At 41.9% G+C, this 17,736-nt stretch overlaps 1 protein-coding gene across 1 annotated transcript; it reads left to right on the forward strand.

Annotated features, from left to right (window-relative positions):
• The first annotated feature begins 227 nt into the window (after positions 1-227).
• On the forward strand, positions 228-17,702 carry tdrd15 (tudor domain containing 15). The gene is made up of 6 exons (XM_021600428.2): positions 228-462; positions 8,452-8,528; positions 8,760-8,813; positions 9,779-15,849; positions 16,030-16,088; positions 16,423-17,702. The coding sequence occupies exons 3-5, from the start codon at positions 8,782-8,784 to the stop codon at positions 16,041-16,043; spliced, it is 6,117 nt and encodes a 2,038-aa protein (XP_021456103.2). The 5' UTR covers positions 228-462; positions 8,452-8,528; positions 8,760-8,781; the 3' UTR covers positions 16,044-16,088; positions 16,423-17,702.
• Positions 17,703-17,736: the final 34 nt, after the last annotated feature.

The following is a 17,736-nucleotide window of genomic DNA, read 5'->3' on the forward strand; positions in this document are numbered from 1 at the left end:
AGTAGGCCTCATTGAAAATGATAGAACGTACAGCAGTGTATTTGTCTACACATAATCATGATTTCCCATAGGCATATGCGAAATACCTAAATGCAACAGGTTCGGAGCAACAAGCAGGCCGCCCTAAACACATAAATTAGGCCTAGTTGTCCAAGGCAGGGTGATTATGGCAATTGCTACGCAGAAATGTCCCCCTCTAGTGTAGACAAGCCATTCGTTTTTCCTTTTGCGCTTAAATGATATCTGAACACAATAAATATGTTTCTAATCTGAAATGTCATGAAATACCATAGAATTGTATCTACTATTTTCAGGGCAAAATCTCACCTCATTTCTCTAAGGGGAGAAAGTTCTAAATTGCTCGATGCAGCAGGTGGCAGGAAGTTAGATTTTTCTCCATCCTTTTTACGGTCACGGCTGTTGGCTGCTGCTCCGAAGTTGGATGTCTTCATTGAAACGAAGGTACAGTAATTTCTAACAACAAAAACGTGGCAGCCACGTGTTATTTGTCACTGAATTATCTTGTTTATTTTAGCTACCTGTCACCTTCCATGTGTAGTAGTTGTGTAATTTAGCTAGCTCGCTCATTTCCATGCTGAGAATGGCTAACGTTTGCTCGCTCGCTAGCTAGCTAGTGAATGAAATGGGAAGGTGTCTTAAGCACAGACAGAAATGTTTTACAGTAACTATAGTCTAAGCTTTTAATAGTAGCTAAATTCGTAGCCATATCTAAAGTAATGTTTGACTTTAGGAATTACATTCGATGTGTTAGTTGGTTAGTTCTACTGCTCATCATGACACGCATATGAGGTCGATGTATAGCACCAGCTAACGTTTACACTACATGACCAAAAGTATGTGGACACCTGCTCGTCGAACATCTCATTCCAAAATCATTTGCATTAATATGGAGTTTGTCCCCCGTTTGCTGCTATAACAGCCTCCACTCTTGTGGGGAGGCTTTCCACTAATGTTGGACACAGTAGACTATTTTCATTTTTTTTCTATTATAGTACATTGGATGCCTGTCATTCATATTCCATTCACCCAGTTCAATGTAACATCGATAGGTGTAGGGTACTACATGATGCTCTAATTTTCCCTATACTCATATTGAGGTTCCTATAACCTAGCAGAGCACATAAGCGGAGTTGATTAAAATCCATTCTCCGTGGTGCGCACTGCTCTGGTGCCCCATGTCCTTTCCAACAGCTCCGCTAAAAACTACTCCACACATAGAGACGACAACTCCCGCTCCAAATTCGATCCATTCATTCAAATCACAATTTAACCAACAGCCATCTATTTGTTGTGACTACCTGGACCTAACAATTGTTTTACGTATTGAAACCAAACCATATGGATTTGAATGACGAGTATTTTGAATAAACATGAAAATGTGAATGTAAGAAGTGAACATAATTTCAAATAGGCTACATGTCATGTTTAACAGCATACAAACACTCTAAATAGGTCAGGCTCCCTGTCTGGCTCCTAAGTAGAAACATTTATTATTTAGGCTATATTATTTCAACAGGTCAAGACAGAAAGCCACAGCGTTTAAACGTTTTATTAAATCATTATAGTTTATATATTGCGCATATAGGCTGTTTGCGCGTATAGGCTGTGACTTAGAATGAAATAAAAATGACTTATTAGTGCCTTTTGAATTCATTTTTAGAAACACGAGTTTGGGCAGTCTGTGGCTTCAGGCTCATGACAGTGCCTGGAGAACCAGCCAGCAGCAGAGAATGTCCTCTCCACATTTACAGAGCCTCTGGGAATGCTAAACACCTTTTTGTCCACCCTAGCCAGGCTGGGCAGAGTTTTTTGTTGTTGTTGGTAGGCCTAAAGGTTTTTAGGCAAAATTACCTAATCGAAACAGAAAGTTCCCACATTCAAAGAACATGCCAGATCTATTGGGCTAACATCAATTATGGACAATTGTATAGGTAATAGATCGAAAATGAAGAATGTTTGAGATCTGATTTTTAGTTTATAAATACTTTACTACAATGACACACTTAGTTATCTACCCATCTCATTCCTTTCTTTTAGCATGTGCAAGTAGTAAGTACACCATCATACTTTTGGGATCCTTGTCTTTTCAGATTCCACAATGATGCTTTAGTTGTGGACACTACATAACGGCACTCCATCTCTTGCTCTTTGGCCTCATCTTTGTAAGTTACCTTGATTTAGCACCTGTGTGTTTTATTAGTTTCTTAATAAAAATATATAGCGAACTCCATTACAGTAGCAAAAGCAAGGGGCTGTAGCAGCACACAAGTAAACTACAAATGCATGCTGGGGGTGGGCACTCCCTAAGCTCTTGAAGTGAATTCTACGGGAGCGAAATTGGAGTGGGCGAGAAGGCAACATAGGTACGCACAGGTCGAGATAAGACTTTGAGGTGACACATTCAATACCGCCTTGCACACTCTTGCCTGCATCTAGGTGATCTTGAGTGTAATCATTAGTCCAACAGTTGCAAACGAGAGTTACTATTGTACAAATTCAGATATGTTTATCCCCGTTTCGTTCTGTTTGCTTCCATTTAAGAAACATTTAACAGAATCGGCGGAATGAATACACCCCTGATCACTCGTTAACACAGTTCACTTTCATAGCTGCCATGTTGTATTCCTTCTCATGTCTATGCACTCTCCTCCTCTCACCTTTTCCCTTCGTTTGTGGACCACAATGCACAACACATCAGCTGTATGTGACCAGGCGGAAAAAAACTTTCCAAACCATATCATAACCCCTACACACATAGTTGCCCTACATAGTTATCACCATATTAGCTAAAGTAACGTCATAGTCAACATAGCTAATAGAACTAATGTGTTAGTAAACCCGCTGCAATCATGCAGTACCGTTAGTGTATAGTCAGTAGGCACTTTAACAGTTACACCGGCAGGCCCCGATGGCAAAAAAATAGTAAAGCCAAAGGCTTGCCTTGGATGAGTTGCACTGTTGTGTTGGATAGTCATAGCCAGCTAGATAACATAGCATCCCTCTGTTTGAGCAGGCTGTTTGAGCAGGCTAAACTAGCTAGCTGCATTTGCTAGCTACTGGTAAGTAAGTTAAACTGGAAGTGAAACAAAATTAAATCTCTTGCTTCTCCATTTTTGAGTAAATACATTTGTTGAAAACTGTTAAACTATTTTCTTTCTCTCTTTGAGACAACTACTCACCACATTTTATGCACTGCAATGCTAGCTTTCTGTAGCTTATGCTTTAGTACTAGATTCATTCTCTGATCCTTTGATTGGGTGGACAACATGTCAGTTCATACTGCAAGTGCTCTGATAGGTTGGAGGATGTTCTCCGGAAGTTGTCATAATTATTGTATAAGTATGGAAGGGGGTTAGAACCTTGAGCCTCCTAGGTTTTATATTGAAACCAATGTACCCAGAAGAAGATGGAAGCTAGCTGTCCCCCGGCTACACCATGGTGCTACCCTACAGAGTACTGTTGAGGCTACTGTCATGACGTTGGTCTTGGGGCTAGGTTTATGACAGTCATAAATAACTATTTTCCCCTTTTTCCTCTCTCTACCCTACTGATGTTACATTTGCAAAACCCATGGTTAACATAGAGATTCTGGGAACATCAGAAGGTGGGGGGGAAATTAACTATATTCTGGTAATCTGACCAGAATATAAAGCGTGAATGGTATGAACTTTGAACTCTTATTCACTACAGAAGTGATACCTCCTAGCCGTTGAGTTAGCAACAGCCGCTGCAAACGAGGCTTAGGAAGGAACAGACAGAGTATCCCGTCTACCACACAATGACGTTACTACAACGTATTCAATTTACCAGCAGAGATATTCTTCGAAGGACTCGGTTGGGCAACACGGCCTTCCATCTACCACCAACTTACCGAATCGCAGCTGAGTAAATATTTATTGCATTTTCCTTTTCCAAATGGGCAGTAATTTAGAATGCATAAGATGCTGTATTTACGATAGCACAGCTTCGCCCGTTGTACCTCAGTCTTCCAGCTCTTTCACTCAAACCCAGCCCCCTTTTTTTTGTGTAACCAGCTGTCATATCTGTTCCGCCCGCTAGGGACGTTTTCCTTTATGACGTAATTTGGAATCAAGTTATGATTTAAGTATGTGTAATTCTGTGTGATTAGTTAACTATTTAGTAAATAAATAATTAAACCCAATTTTGTATTGCTGATTCAACTTGTTAGCCAGGGTTCGTGCAGATATCTGAAAGTTGTAAATTCTTGGTTGAGACTGAATTAAGATGCCGATTATTGCTATTGATGTAAAATATTACTAGGTCTTTGAGAGTTTATTCGGAAGATAACAGCTCTATAAATATTATTTTGTGGTGCCCGACTCTCTAGTTAATTACATTTACATGATTAGCTCAATCAGGTAATATTAATTACGGAGGAATTATTTTATAGAATAGCATGTCAAATCACTTAATCCGGCATAGCCAAAGACACGACAGTACTGTAGACTTTAATTTAAAATTATTTGGTGACGTGAATATATTTAGTATAGCTTTACCTAAAAAGGATAACTTTTAAAATGTTTTACAGTTATGAAATTCACTGAGGATGGTCCTGCTCCTCTGAGGAGCCTCCACTGGTTGGAACATTGCTGCAGAGACTTGCTTCGATTCAGCCACGAGCATTAGTGAGGTTGGGAACTGATGTTGGGCGATTAGGCCTGGCTCGCAGTCGGCGTTCCAATTCATCCCAAAGGTGTTTGATGGAGTTGAGACCAGGGCTCTGTGCAGGCTAGAACAAGTTCTTCCACACCGATCTCGACAATCCATTTCTGCATGAATCTCGCTTTGTGCACGGGGGCATTGTCATGCGGAAACAGTAAAGGGCCTTCCCCAAACTGTTGCCACAAAGTTGGAAGCACAGAATTGTCTAGAATGTAATTGTATGCTGTAGCGTTAAGATTTCCCTTCACTGGAACTAAGGGTCTAACCCGAACCATGAAAAACAGCCCCAGACCATTATTCCTCCTCCACCAAACTTTATAGTTGGCACTATGCATTGGGGCAGGTAGTGTCTCCTGGCATCCGCCAAACCCAGATTTGTCTGTCGGACTGCCAGATGAAGTGTGATTCATCACTCCAAAAGAACGCATTTCCACTGCTTCAGTCCAATGGCGGCGAGCTTTACACCACTCCAACTGACGCTTGGCATTGCTTATGGTGATCTTAGGCTTGTGTGCGGCTGCTCGGCCATAGAAACTCATTCCATGAAGCTCCCGACGAACAGTGCTGACGTCGTTTCCAGAAGCAGTTTCGAACTTGATAGTGAGTGTTGCAACCGAGGACAGACGATCTTTACATGCAACGCACTCAGAGGTCCCATTCAGTGAGCTTGTGTGGCCTGCCACTTCGCGGCTGAGCCATTTTTGCTATTAGACATTTCCACTTCACATTTCCACTTTACAATAACAGCACTTACAGTTGACCGGGCAAGCTCTAGCAGGGCAGAAATTTGACGAACTGACTAATTGGAAATGTGGCATCCTATGATGGTGCCATGTTTGAAAGTCACTGAGCTCTTCAGTAAGACCATTCTACTTCCAGTGCGTGTCTATGGAGATTGCATGGCTGTGTTCTTGATTGTTTACACCTGTCAGCAATGGGTGTGGCTGAAATAGCCGAATCCACTCATTTGAAGAGGTGTCCACATACTTTTGTATACAGTGCACTCAAAGTATTTTCCACATTTTGTTACGTTACAGCTTTCTAAAATGGATTAAATAAAAACAATTCCTCAATCTACACACCATACCCCATAATGGCGAAGCAAAAAATATATAGTACGGTACCAGTCAAGTTTGGACACACCTACTCATTCAAGGGTTTTTAATTTGTACTATTTTCTACATTGTAAAATAATAGTGAAGACATCAAAACTATGAAATAACACATGGAATCCTGTATTAACCAATTTTTATTTTATTTTAGATCCTTCAAAGTAGCAACCCTTTGCTTTAACCGCTTTGCACACGATTTATATCCTCTCAACCACCTTAACCTGGAATGCTTTTCCAACGGTCTTGAAGGAGTTCCCACATGCTGAGCACCCTTTGGATGCTTTTCCTTCACTCAGTGGTCCAACTCTTCCCAATCTATCTCAATTGGGTTGAGATCGGGTTATTGTGGAGGCCAGATCATCTGATGCATCACTCTCCTCCTTGGTCAAATCGCCCTTACACAGCCTGGAGGTGTGTTGGGTCATTGTCCTGATGAAAAACAAATGATAGTCCCACTAAGCGCAAACCAGATGGGATGGTGAATCGCTGCAGAATGCTGTGGTAGCCACGCTGGTTAAGGGTGCCTTGAATTCTAAATAAATCAGTGTCACCAGCAAGGCACCATCACACCTCTTCCTCCATGCTTCACGTTGGGAACCACATATGCAGAGATCATCCATTCACCTACTCTGCATCTCATAAAGACACGCCGGTTGGAACCAAAAATCTCATATTTGGAATCATCAGACCAAAGGACAGATTTCCACCAGTCTATTGTCCATTGCTTGTCTTTCTTGGCCCAAGCAAGTCTCTTCTTATTGGTGTCTTTTTAGATGTAGTTTCTTTTCAGCAATTTGACCATGATGGCCTGATTTCATGCAGTCTCCTCTGAACAGTTGACGTTGAGCTGTCTGTTACTTGAACTCTGTGTAGCATTTGTTTGGGCTGCAATCTGAGGTGCAGTTAACTCTAATGAGCTTATCCTTTGCAGCAGAGGTAACTCTGGGTCTTCTTTTCCTGTGGCGGTCCTCATGAGAGCCAGTTTCATCATAGCGCTTGATGGGTTTTTGCGACTACACTTGAAGAAACTTTCAAAGTTCTTGAAATGTTCCGGATTGACTGACCTTCATGTCTTAAAGTAATGATGGACTGTTTCTCTTTGCTTATTTGAGCTGTTCTTGCCATAATTTGGACTTGTTCTTTTACCAAATAGGGCTATCTTCTGTATACCACCCCTACCATGTCACAACACAACTGATTGGCTCAAACGCATTAAGAAGGAAAGAAATTCCACAAATGAACTTTTACCAAGGTGCCGTAGGTGTCCTGGAGGGCAGGACACCCCAGGTGATGTTGTGCAGACAGCACCACCCTCTGGAGAACCCTGCGGTTGTGGGCGGTGCAGTTGCCGTAGCAGGCGGTGATACAGCCCGACCCATGAAGGCTTTCAATTGTGCGTCTGTAAAAGTTTGAGGGTTTTAGGTGACAAGCCAAATGTTGTTGCGTCGTCTTCACCCCACTGTCTGTGTGGGTGGACCATTTCAGTTTGTCAGTGATGTGTACCCTGAGGAACTGAACTTTCCACCTTCTCCACTGTTGTCCCATTTGTGGATGGGTGTGTGCTCCCTCAGCTGTTTCCTGAAGGCCACGATCATCTCCTTTGTTTTGTTGACGTTGAGATGTAATTTTCCTGACGCCACACTCCAAGAGCCCTCACCTCCTCCCTGTTATTCTGTCTCGTTATTGTGGGTAATCAAGCCTACTACTGTCGTTTGCAAACTTGGTGATTGAGTTTGAGGTGTGCATGGCCATGCAGTCATGGGTGAACAGGGAGTACAGGAGGGGGCTGAGCACCATTGTGGGGCCCCAGTGTTGAGGATCAGCGACGTGGAGATGTTGTTTCCTACCTTCACCACCTGGGGGCGGCCTGAAAGGAAGGCCAGAACCCAATTGCACAGGGTGGGGTTGAGACCCAGAGAGATCCTTGATGAAAACCTACTCCAGAGCGCTCAGGACCTCGGACTGACGAAGGTTCACCTTCCAACAGGACAACGACCCTAAGTGCACAGCCAAGACAATGCAGGAGTGGCTTCGGGACAAGTCTCCGAATGTCCTTGAGTGGCCCAGCCAGAGCCCGGACTTGAAACCGATCGACCGTCTCTGGAGAATGGGAGAAACTCCCCAAATACATGTGTGCCAAGCATGTAGCGTCATACCCGAGAAGACTCGAGGCTAATCGCTGCCAAAGGTGCTTCAACAAAGTACTGAGTAAAGGGTCTGAATACTTGTGATATTTCATTTTTTAAATTTGCAAGCTTTTCTGAAAACCTGTTTTTGCATGGTCATTATGGGGTATTGTGTGTGTGTGTGTGTGTGGCTTGATGAGGGGAAAACATAATTTTATCAATTTTAGAATAAGGCTGTAACATAACACGTGGAAAAAATCGAGGGGTCTGAATACTCTCTGAATGCACTGTGTATCGAACTAGCTAGATAATGGCAGCTATCTAAGTGGCTAAATCATTTGCTGTAAATGCATGCATCTTCAGATCTTCGGGTCTGACTTGTTCATTCTAAGCACAATGCACCCCCTTAGTAGCTACACACATTTTGTAGACTTATTAGCTACATCATCCTAGACTAATTAACCAAACAGAAGTGTTATGCATTTTCTAAATAAAGTTTTTCCTCCTAGTCACTCGGGATAACGCTCCGCTTCATGATGAACCCCCTCTGTGATCAAGTGAATTTTAGCTAGCTGAAGACTTTAAGGTAAGATTACTATTTTTATTGAGAACCTGGTTAACTAAATGGTAGCATAATTTCAGGGTATATCTATGTTTGATGAGTTGAAGTGCATGCCTAGTTGTATTAGTATAAATTCTGGAATGGCATATTCAATATGCAATTTTTCCTCAAAGAAGGCTGACAGCCACATTTTAGCCTCTTCCTTGATTTGATATTATGTATAATAATTTAATGTTTTTGTTTGTTTTCTTTTAGGAAGGTTCCGCTCTCTGTCGCAATGTTGTTGAGAATGACTTCAGAAAATAGAAAGTATGTAGAAAGTGATTGAACAATACCCATATTAGCCTACATTATGATGTAGATGCAAATGCTGAGATATAGTTAATGATGCCAACCACCGTGGTATGACATAATATAACCAAGCACTGAATTTATATCATTAGGGCAAGAGCACGCGCATACACACACGCATGGGTTTTAGGTCACAAGCTTGTTGAAGTATAAAGAGGGTCGTGAAAGTGCATTCGTCTTTTCAATTCAAGCATATGCAGTCTTGACTCTGACCCTCTCAATACAGATGGGCTACATGTCCTGAACTTGCGATTTTGAAGCATTTGTGTAAAGATTGTCTTCCACAACTTATTGTGGTGATTGGTGACACCTCTGATGTGACATGAAAAAGATTAAAAGAGTTGTAAATAGACACAATGTCGAGTAAATGGTGTAGGGATGCAGTTTGAGTGTTTAAGGATTAGCGAGTTGGATTATAACGCTATCCAATAAAGTGTATTTGTAAGCACAACCCTCATTTCTTATGACTGGAGTAAATGTAATAATCATGGTTTAGAATGTAATAATTGTTCAAAGTGTCTCATTAAACGGCCCTGCACACACATTGTCATCATAGTAGAGTATTCATCAAAGCCATGGTATACATTAGTAAATCCATTGTAATATTTTACCTCATGTTAACTCGCTTCATTATGAATAGCTCAAACATCAACAACAAAAAAAGTAAGATTATGATTTATTATAGTTAACTCCTCAGGGATCCCCTTTCATCTCACCACCAGTTTTACCTACAACCATAATTCACATATTTACAGCTGAACTATAATACTCAAAATGTATGTGCTGTTGGTTATGTTTTGATATAGATGTAGGTCTTACATAAAATACTAGAATCAAGACCAGTTACAAAAAAAATCACAATTAGGCCTAAGCATCAATAAATATTCCAAACACGTAAGTAATAAAGGCTATTTTTGTTCCAGACCTCGGGATGATTCAAGTCCTCCTGCACCATGTGCTCTGTGGCCTGTGGACCTACAGTTAACGCATGTGAGCTGCAACCCAGGGGATACACTGGTGCACTTTCAGGGCCAATATCTCACAATATGTGAACTGGACTATAACATACTGCAAGTGGAAATACAGAATGCACAGAAAAAACAGATGGCGGTGGAAGTGGGGGAGTTCTGTTTGGTAGAGGATGTCCTATCTACCCGGTGGTACAGAGGAAGGGTTCAGAACAAACAGAAAGAATTGTTTGACGTGTTCCTCATAGACCATGGGAATGTTCTGAGTGTTGATGCCAGCCATTTGGCCACAGCTTTGGATGAGCTCTTCATGCTTCCTCCCAAAATCATCTGTGGTTTCTTTGCAAATGTGTTACCATTGAGAGAAAATTGGGATTCTTTTTCAGAGACGTATTTTGCTTCCTTGATTGGAAGTAATGTCAAAGGATACATCCAAGCCTTTCTTCCTCACAAAGTCCTCATACTAGAAGCCCCAGATATCAACAAGGATCTCTTTAGGCTGAACTTAGGGAAACACATGGACACAGACACATTCCTTCTCTTGGTGGAATTGTTGACAGAGGTACCACTCAAGCAGAGCATTGAACCTGTCCCGGATCTACTGATTGAAAAGCATGGTGGACAAGAATTCTCATTCAAATCATCCAGCTTGAAAGGTTTTGAGGATATTCTGTCATTTTCAGGCCCTAAGTTGACCACTGGCAAAAAAGTGAGGGTTAGGGTAACCGCTGCAGTGAACCCTGTTACATTCTACTGTCAAATGACAAGTATGGCAAAAGATCTGAAACGGATGTCAGACAAATTGGCATTGTCCTGTGAGTCCAAGAGCAAAGACCCCAGTCTACAGCCAGCAGAAAATATGGGCTTGCTTTGCTCAGTCAAAGGAAAAGATGAGAAGTGGCATAGAGGCTTTGTGCAGTTTCTCCCTGTAAACTCTAAAGTAAGAGTATTGTTTGTTGATTACGGATTCTGTGAGTCTGTGAAAATTGAGAATGTCCTCCAGCTTCCACTAGATTTTCTCTCAACACCAATCATGGCATTCCCGTGCGCTCTTTCCTGCCTGAATGGACAAGATAAGGCAGTGAAGATCCAGCAGCTGACTTGCTTCAAGAAAGGATTGCTGGGTGGAGTATTAGATGTTGAAATCAATGGCTTTGACAAAGAGCAGAATCTCTATTCGGTCACAGTGCTCAGTGCTGAAGACTATGCAGCTGTTGAGGCAGGGCCAATTCAAGATGTCCCTGGACAAAGGGAGTGTGACTTTGTTCTTGAAAGTGAGCCTGCTTTCCCTCTAAATGGCTACCTGTATTATGAGACCGCAATAATCCAAGCAATGGATAATTCAGTCATTGTTGAGGAAATGCAAGAGGACTCTGTGTTTGAAGGATACGTGGAGCATGTCCTGAATCCAGGTGCGTTCTGGTTGAGAACACAGAAACGCAACATAGACTTTGAAGAGATGATGGAGAACATGGCCAAGCACTTCAGCCAAGTCCAATTGGATGAAGAAATTCTGGAGAATCCAGAGCCTGGTGCACTTTGCTGTGCAATGTATGAGCTGGATATGCATTACTACAGAGCAATGGTGACAGACACTCTTGACAATGGAGCTGAAGTATTTTTCATTGATTTTGGAAATACAGAAAAGGTACCACGCATGTGCATCAAGCAGATCCCGGACAAGTTTACTATTGAACCAGCATTTGCCCTGAGTTGTTCTCTGGTGAATGTCATGCCTTTCGACGATGTATGGACGATCTCTGCAACCGACTACTTCCGACGAGCAGTCTCCAGCAAAACTCTCCTTGTGCATGTTGTCCACATAAGGAAAGATCTATATGTGGTTGATTTGTATGAGCTTGAAAACAACTCATCACAAAGAGCATCAAAGAGCATCACAGAGCTCTTGACCACAACAAATCATGCAGAATTTTGGAAATACACTCCTTCGGCGCCTGTGATACTTAAGAGCGAGATGGAGAAGAAAATGATGAAACCGAAGACCGGTAAAAAAGGACAAGTTCATACAAATGGATCAAGCACAAGTGGAATTACAAGGAAACCTCCCAAAGAGACATGGGAAATTTCTGAATTGTTTGGCTGTGAAAAGAAACCTGAAAGCCCGAAGTCAAGCACCCTAAAAGACAAGGCACCAGCGGTGAAATTCAAAGCACAGACATTCAAGCCCGGAAGTGAGCTAGTTGTGCGATGCTCTCACGTCAACACACCCTCAGATTTTTGGTGCCAGCTGGAAAGCAAGATCCCCAACTTGGAGGACATGATGGAAGCGATTCAGCGGTATTACCAAGCACACACACTTCCTGTGCAGTTAAATGATTCCTGTTGTGTTACCAAATCTAAAGATGACGGCAGATGGTATAGGGCCTGCATTATAGGAGCACAGAGAGATGAAGTTGAAATTATATTTGTGGACTACGGGATTATATCAAAAGAGAGCGTGCACAATCTTCAAGCAATAGTGCCAGAATTCCTTGATCTTGAGGGGCAAGCATTTAGATGTAGCCTTTACAACTTGATTGAACCTGCAAAGGGCAGTGATAGTGATTGGGGCAGAGAGGCATGCGATTTACTGAAGTACTTCGCTCAAGGCCAGTCAGTGAAGTTGACATGCTATATACACGCTCAACTGTATGTGAAAAACAAGGGCCTGTGCAATGTTGTCGACCTCCACAACACTCAACAGAATGCAACAAAGAAGCTTGTGGAAAAAGGTCTTGCAAGAGAAGTGCAAACCCCTATGCAGCTTATGCCATCAGTATGCCCAGACTCTTTTGTCCATTCTTCCTTCAACTTGAGATGTGGAAGTGAAGAGCAAGTCTGTGTCACTCATGTGTGCAGTCCATGGGAGATGTATTGCCAGTTGGACAGAAATACTGAAATGATCGACAACTTGATGGAGAAAGTCGCCACAGAAAGTAAAGAAATACTGCGTGCCAACTCTGGGCCTGAAATCGGAAAACTTTGCTTGGCAAAATATTACGGTGATGGCAAATGGTACAGGGGTGTGGCTTGCCCTGTTCAATCTACTACGCTGCTTCTAAATGTGTTTTTTGTGGACTATGGAAACATGCATATTGTTGAAAAAAACAATGCTGTATCTATTCCCAGACATTCAGCAGATTTACTGTTCACTCCCATGCAGGCATTAAGATGCAGTCTCTCTCAAATCCCGAAAGAGGACAACTTTGCAGATGTCAACAAATGGCTAGAGAAATCCATTCTCAACAAGCCACTTAGAGCTGTCGTTGCAGGAAAGAATGAGGATGGGACAGTCTTTTTCGATCTGTTTGATGGAGGCATAAACATCAATGAGAAAGTCAAGGAGCTCATTGCAAGTCAAAAACCAAAGGAGGAGAAAAGCAGTAGACCTGTGACTGGTCATGAAGGACACAAAGAACAAACGAAGAACAACATTGGAAAAACTCAAGCGGGACAGCATCTGAAACCCACATGCAAGGGCAGCCAACATCACCAACATCAAAATAAGAAGTCTTCAAATGCTCAAAAAGCAAACCCACCAAAGCGTCCTGATGCCCAGCAAGATTGGAAAGGGCAAAGTGAAAGAATCGCTCAGTTCAAATCTGAGGAAAGCACAGAAGGAAAAACGGATCAACATGTAGACCGTTCCTCCAAACTCACAGGAACCGTTTGCTCTGTCCAATTTCCAAAACTTTCACAACTACCCTCCAATCCCAAAATAAAGTCTGGATTCCGAGGTCTGGGGTTTGTTTCCCATATCAATACCTTCGACAGCTTTTTTATCCAAATGCAAGATGATGAACAATCCATTCTGAAAATGAGAGAAGACCTCAACACTGAGCTGTTTAAAGAAACCATGGGGAACAGCACATTGGACTTCAGAAGGAATAACCTTGTTGCTGCTGAATATGAAGAGGATGGTGCACTTTACCGTGCAGTTGTGACAGATAATGCGTCTAATGACCATTTCAAGGTGGAGTTTGTTGACTATGGAAATACAGCCACTGTGACTAAGGACAAAATGTACACTCTGACAAGTGTTTTTTTGTCGCAACATAGACTAAGCATACCCTGTTCATTGCTAAACAGTGGCTCTTATAAAAGTGATGCCTCTTTCACTGATGCAGTAATGGGAAAACCTCTCATGGTTGAAATTGTCAGTCGTTTTGGGACACAGTGGGAGGTTAACGTTGAGATCCAACAGGACAACCCAACACTTGACAATGATGTGACTGAAAATGAACAGGTCCAAGCTTTGTGTGCAAGCCTAGTTGACACAGTTAAAAAGCAAACAAGAGTAACCATCAAGGACGATAGCCGGTCCAATACACATTCTGAGAGGGTTATGTTCACTGCTCAAGGTGAAAAGGTCTTGCAGAATGTGCCCCTAAGGCCCTCGCCAACTAGGCACAAACATGACATTTGCAAACACCAGGACTCCAATCAACTCCAATCAACAACGTTTGGACCATCTATGGAGGCCGTGAAGGATATGGCCATTCCACCACAGGATATAAGAGCCGGACAGGCAGAGAGTGGGACATTGTTGTCCATCTTGGAGAATGGAGATCTATATCTAAGACTCCACAGCACCACAGAACAGTTTACTGTACTTGAGAATCTCATAGTTGAACATTTGTCTAAGTGCAAAGTCATGTCTGAGAAGAATGTCAAAGAAGGACTTCAATGCTTGGCAAAATCAACCAAAGATGACCAGTGGCACAGAGCAGTTGTACGGCATGCTTCTAATGACCAAGGAAAATGCGTTGTGTTCCTTGTGGATCATGGCACTGCAGAGGACGTCCCAATGGGCTGCATCATAGACCTCTGTAATGACCTCAAGCAAACTCCTGTGCAAGCAGTCTTGTGCAAGTGGAATAGCCCTGGCCACCCTATCAGCGACGCTTATGAGATATTGAAGAAAACTCTGAAACAAATGGTAGGCAAGGATGTAAAACTGATGTTTGTGTCCTACTCTGAAGCTGATAACTTGTGGATGGTCGAAATCATGATAAATGGACTGTTCCTTGTTCAGCAAATGAAGACTGCAACTTCTGAATTTACTGAAGAAAGACCAATCCCCACAAAGACTCAAACTGTAACCCCAAAAGAGAAAAACTCCAACTTGGACAACAGTCCCCAGAGGTTCTTCCTTTCCCCAGTGAACATGGATCTGGGATACTCCGGCTTTGCAGCTGCAGTCACCACACCAAGTGAATTCTACATTGTTCTGGAAGATTTGCTTCTCATCATGAACAATGTGTCTACGATTCTTGAGGATCTTCCAAAGGAGCTGTTGCCATTGCATGAAGAACACCTAATTCCAGGGTCATGCTGCCTTGTGAGGTCTGATAGTAAGAACAAATGGTGCCGAGCTGAAATCGTCCATTCCGATAGCACAGCGGTTGTGATCAATTTGGTTGACTATGGCCATTGTGTGGACATGCCGTACAAAGATTGGTCTGAGCTGAGAAGACTTCCTGACCAGTTGACCAGGCTACCAAAGGTCACGTATCCATGCACTTTGAGAGGAGTAAAATCAGTCGAGGGGCAATGGACAGATGAAGCAGTTATTTTCTTTCAAGAGTGCATCTGTAAGAAAAACCTTCAAATATACTTCAGGCAGTACATTTCTGAAGCACACTGGGAGGTGGACATTGTAGCAGATGGCGTTCACGTGGCTAAAGACCTGGTTGATGCTGGCCATGCAGAATACATCGACATCATGCTTGGACTGAGATTTCAAGAACAACGCCCCATCAGAGCCCCTGAACAGAAAGAAGGCATGAGTCGTGTAGAGAGAACATCCAAAGTGGAACCGGAAATGACACCACCTAGGACGAACAAATTCCTGAGAAGACTGAATGAAGAACTAGAACTCGATGGACACACTTCAAGTGAGGCTGCCTTCCATGGGCAAGGATTTGAAAAAGCAAGCGAGAAGACAGCCCGTGCTACTGAGTACCCTGATGGCCAAGAAGCAGAGATGATGACACACTGTAGCACAATGACTGGAACAAGACATTGTAAGTACTTTCACCTGCTAATTTTTTTTGTTCTGCATGTTGGGTAAGACATTTTAAATGTAACTTGGTGTAGGCCTAATTACAATTGTATCTTTGAACCCTCTGTTTTACTATTAAATGCAAGGGAATACATTAAATATTATAATTAATCCCCCCCCGCCTCCATTCTACATTTCACAGGTGCCCTGATGTGACTACTGGTTAGTTGTGACTACCAGTGAGACGCTACTCCATATCAGGTAATCACACTATAAATAAGATGTTTTTGGTTAAGACCAGTCATAAAATACATGTATTAAGCTGGTGTATTTGCTTGATTAGTTCTACTAATTTCCAGAGTGGTGCAGTGGTCTAGGCACTGCATCTCAGTGCTAGAGGTGTCATAAAGACCCTGGTTCATTTCCAGGCTGTATCACGACCGGCCGTGATTGGGAGTCCCATAGGGCTGTGCACAATTGGCAAAGCGTTGTCCGGGTTAGGGTTTTACGGGGGTAGGTTAAATAAATAAAAAACATTTGACTGTTTAGGTCCATACCAACATTGACATTCCATAGTACTATTTTTATCTCAAAGGTTGTGTGACAAGCGCGTGAAGAGGAGCGAAGGACTACAACACTATTCCAGACATTTTCGTTCAGAAAGACTAAATGCACGACAAGCCATCATGCTTCTGATGATTGGAATTTTCTCTTGGGTCAAGATTAATGCAGCAGTTAAAATCCTCTATATTCTATTTTTCTACACATGGTTGTATTTATATCAGTGGTTCACACTTTTAAGGATGGCTTAAGTTATCTAAATTAAGATTTCAGTATGACATCTCCTTTTTGCAGTATATCTGAAAGAAAATCAAATGTGTTGCAACAGATTTGCTTTTGGACTGATACAGTTTAGGCCTAGATTCAACCAGATTAAATGTTAAACAGTGATAGATGATACCTTGCACAGCTGATGTTTTGGTGGTGTCAGAGGTGTAATTGAAATGGAGCTGTCAAATCGGTGAGCTGCTGCTCTTGTAATCTTTGTCATGAAGCTACACCCGTTCCACTCGCTTTAAAGTTCAACATGAGAAAGTGTAGACTATATAGAAATAATCACTCAAATTTGAAAATCATTAAACAAAATTAGGATTTCTATCAGCCTCATTGAGGTGTAGATTACACCTCACATCCCAGTGTTTGAAGTTGTGAACAAGGCTGCATGGGATTTCTCATAATGACTGTGTAGCCAATGGCAATGTCCGCTTTAGGTATAATGGCGGGAGCTGCTTGTGGATTTGACAGCTCTAGCGCAGTTCCACCTCCGACACGTCTGATAGAATCTAGCCCTTAGTCTTGATATTTGTGAATAATAAATAACTGAAGTGGAATGCCTGCCTTTTGCTTATGAAACAATATGGTTTGGATATATGCATAGTTGTTGACAATGTTTTTAAAGGTTGAGTTGCATACCTTTTTCAAGCATTTTCCAGCAGTTATACATTATAAAATGTAGGCAACAATCTTCTAAAATGTTATGACTACTGACTAGTCAAGTTTGTGATTTGATAGGCCTACTTTTTTTTATTTGGTTTTGATGCCACATCTGTCTTTACAGTATGGTTTGTACTGTAATCAATGTTATTTCTGTGGCAAATAACATGTATGCCTTTGACAGAAGAACCTTACAAATGTAAATAATTGTTGCAAGTAACATGTTTGTCTTTGAGAAATAACCTTACTCATTTAAATAATTGATACCATTTCATCTTATTTTAGTTATTTGTTAGATGACACAGTTGGTTGTGAATAATTCAATAAAGAATCCACACGTATAACAATCGTTCATTAAACAAATGCTTTGCACATTTAAAAGACGTCATGTGAATGTTTTCAGGATACTACACTT

The sequence above is a fragment of the Oncorhynchus mykiss genome, chromosome 4 (assembly GCF_013265735.2).
Source record: "Oncorhynchus mykiss isolate Arlee chromosome 4, USDA_OmykA_1.1, whole genome shotgun sequence".
NCBI lineage: Eukaryota > Metazoa > Chordata > Actinopteri > Salmoniformes > Salmonidae > Oncorhynchus > Oncorhynchus mykiss.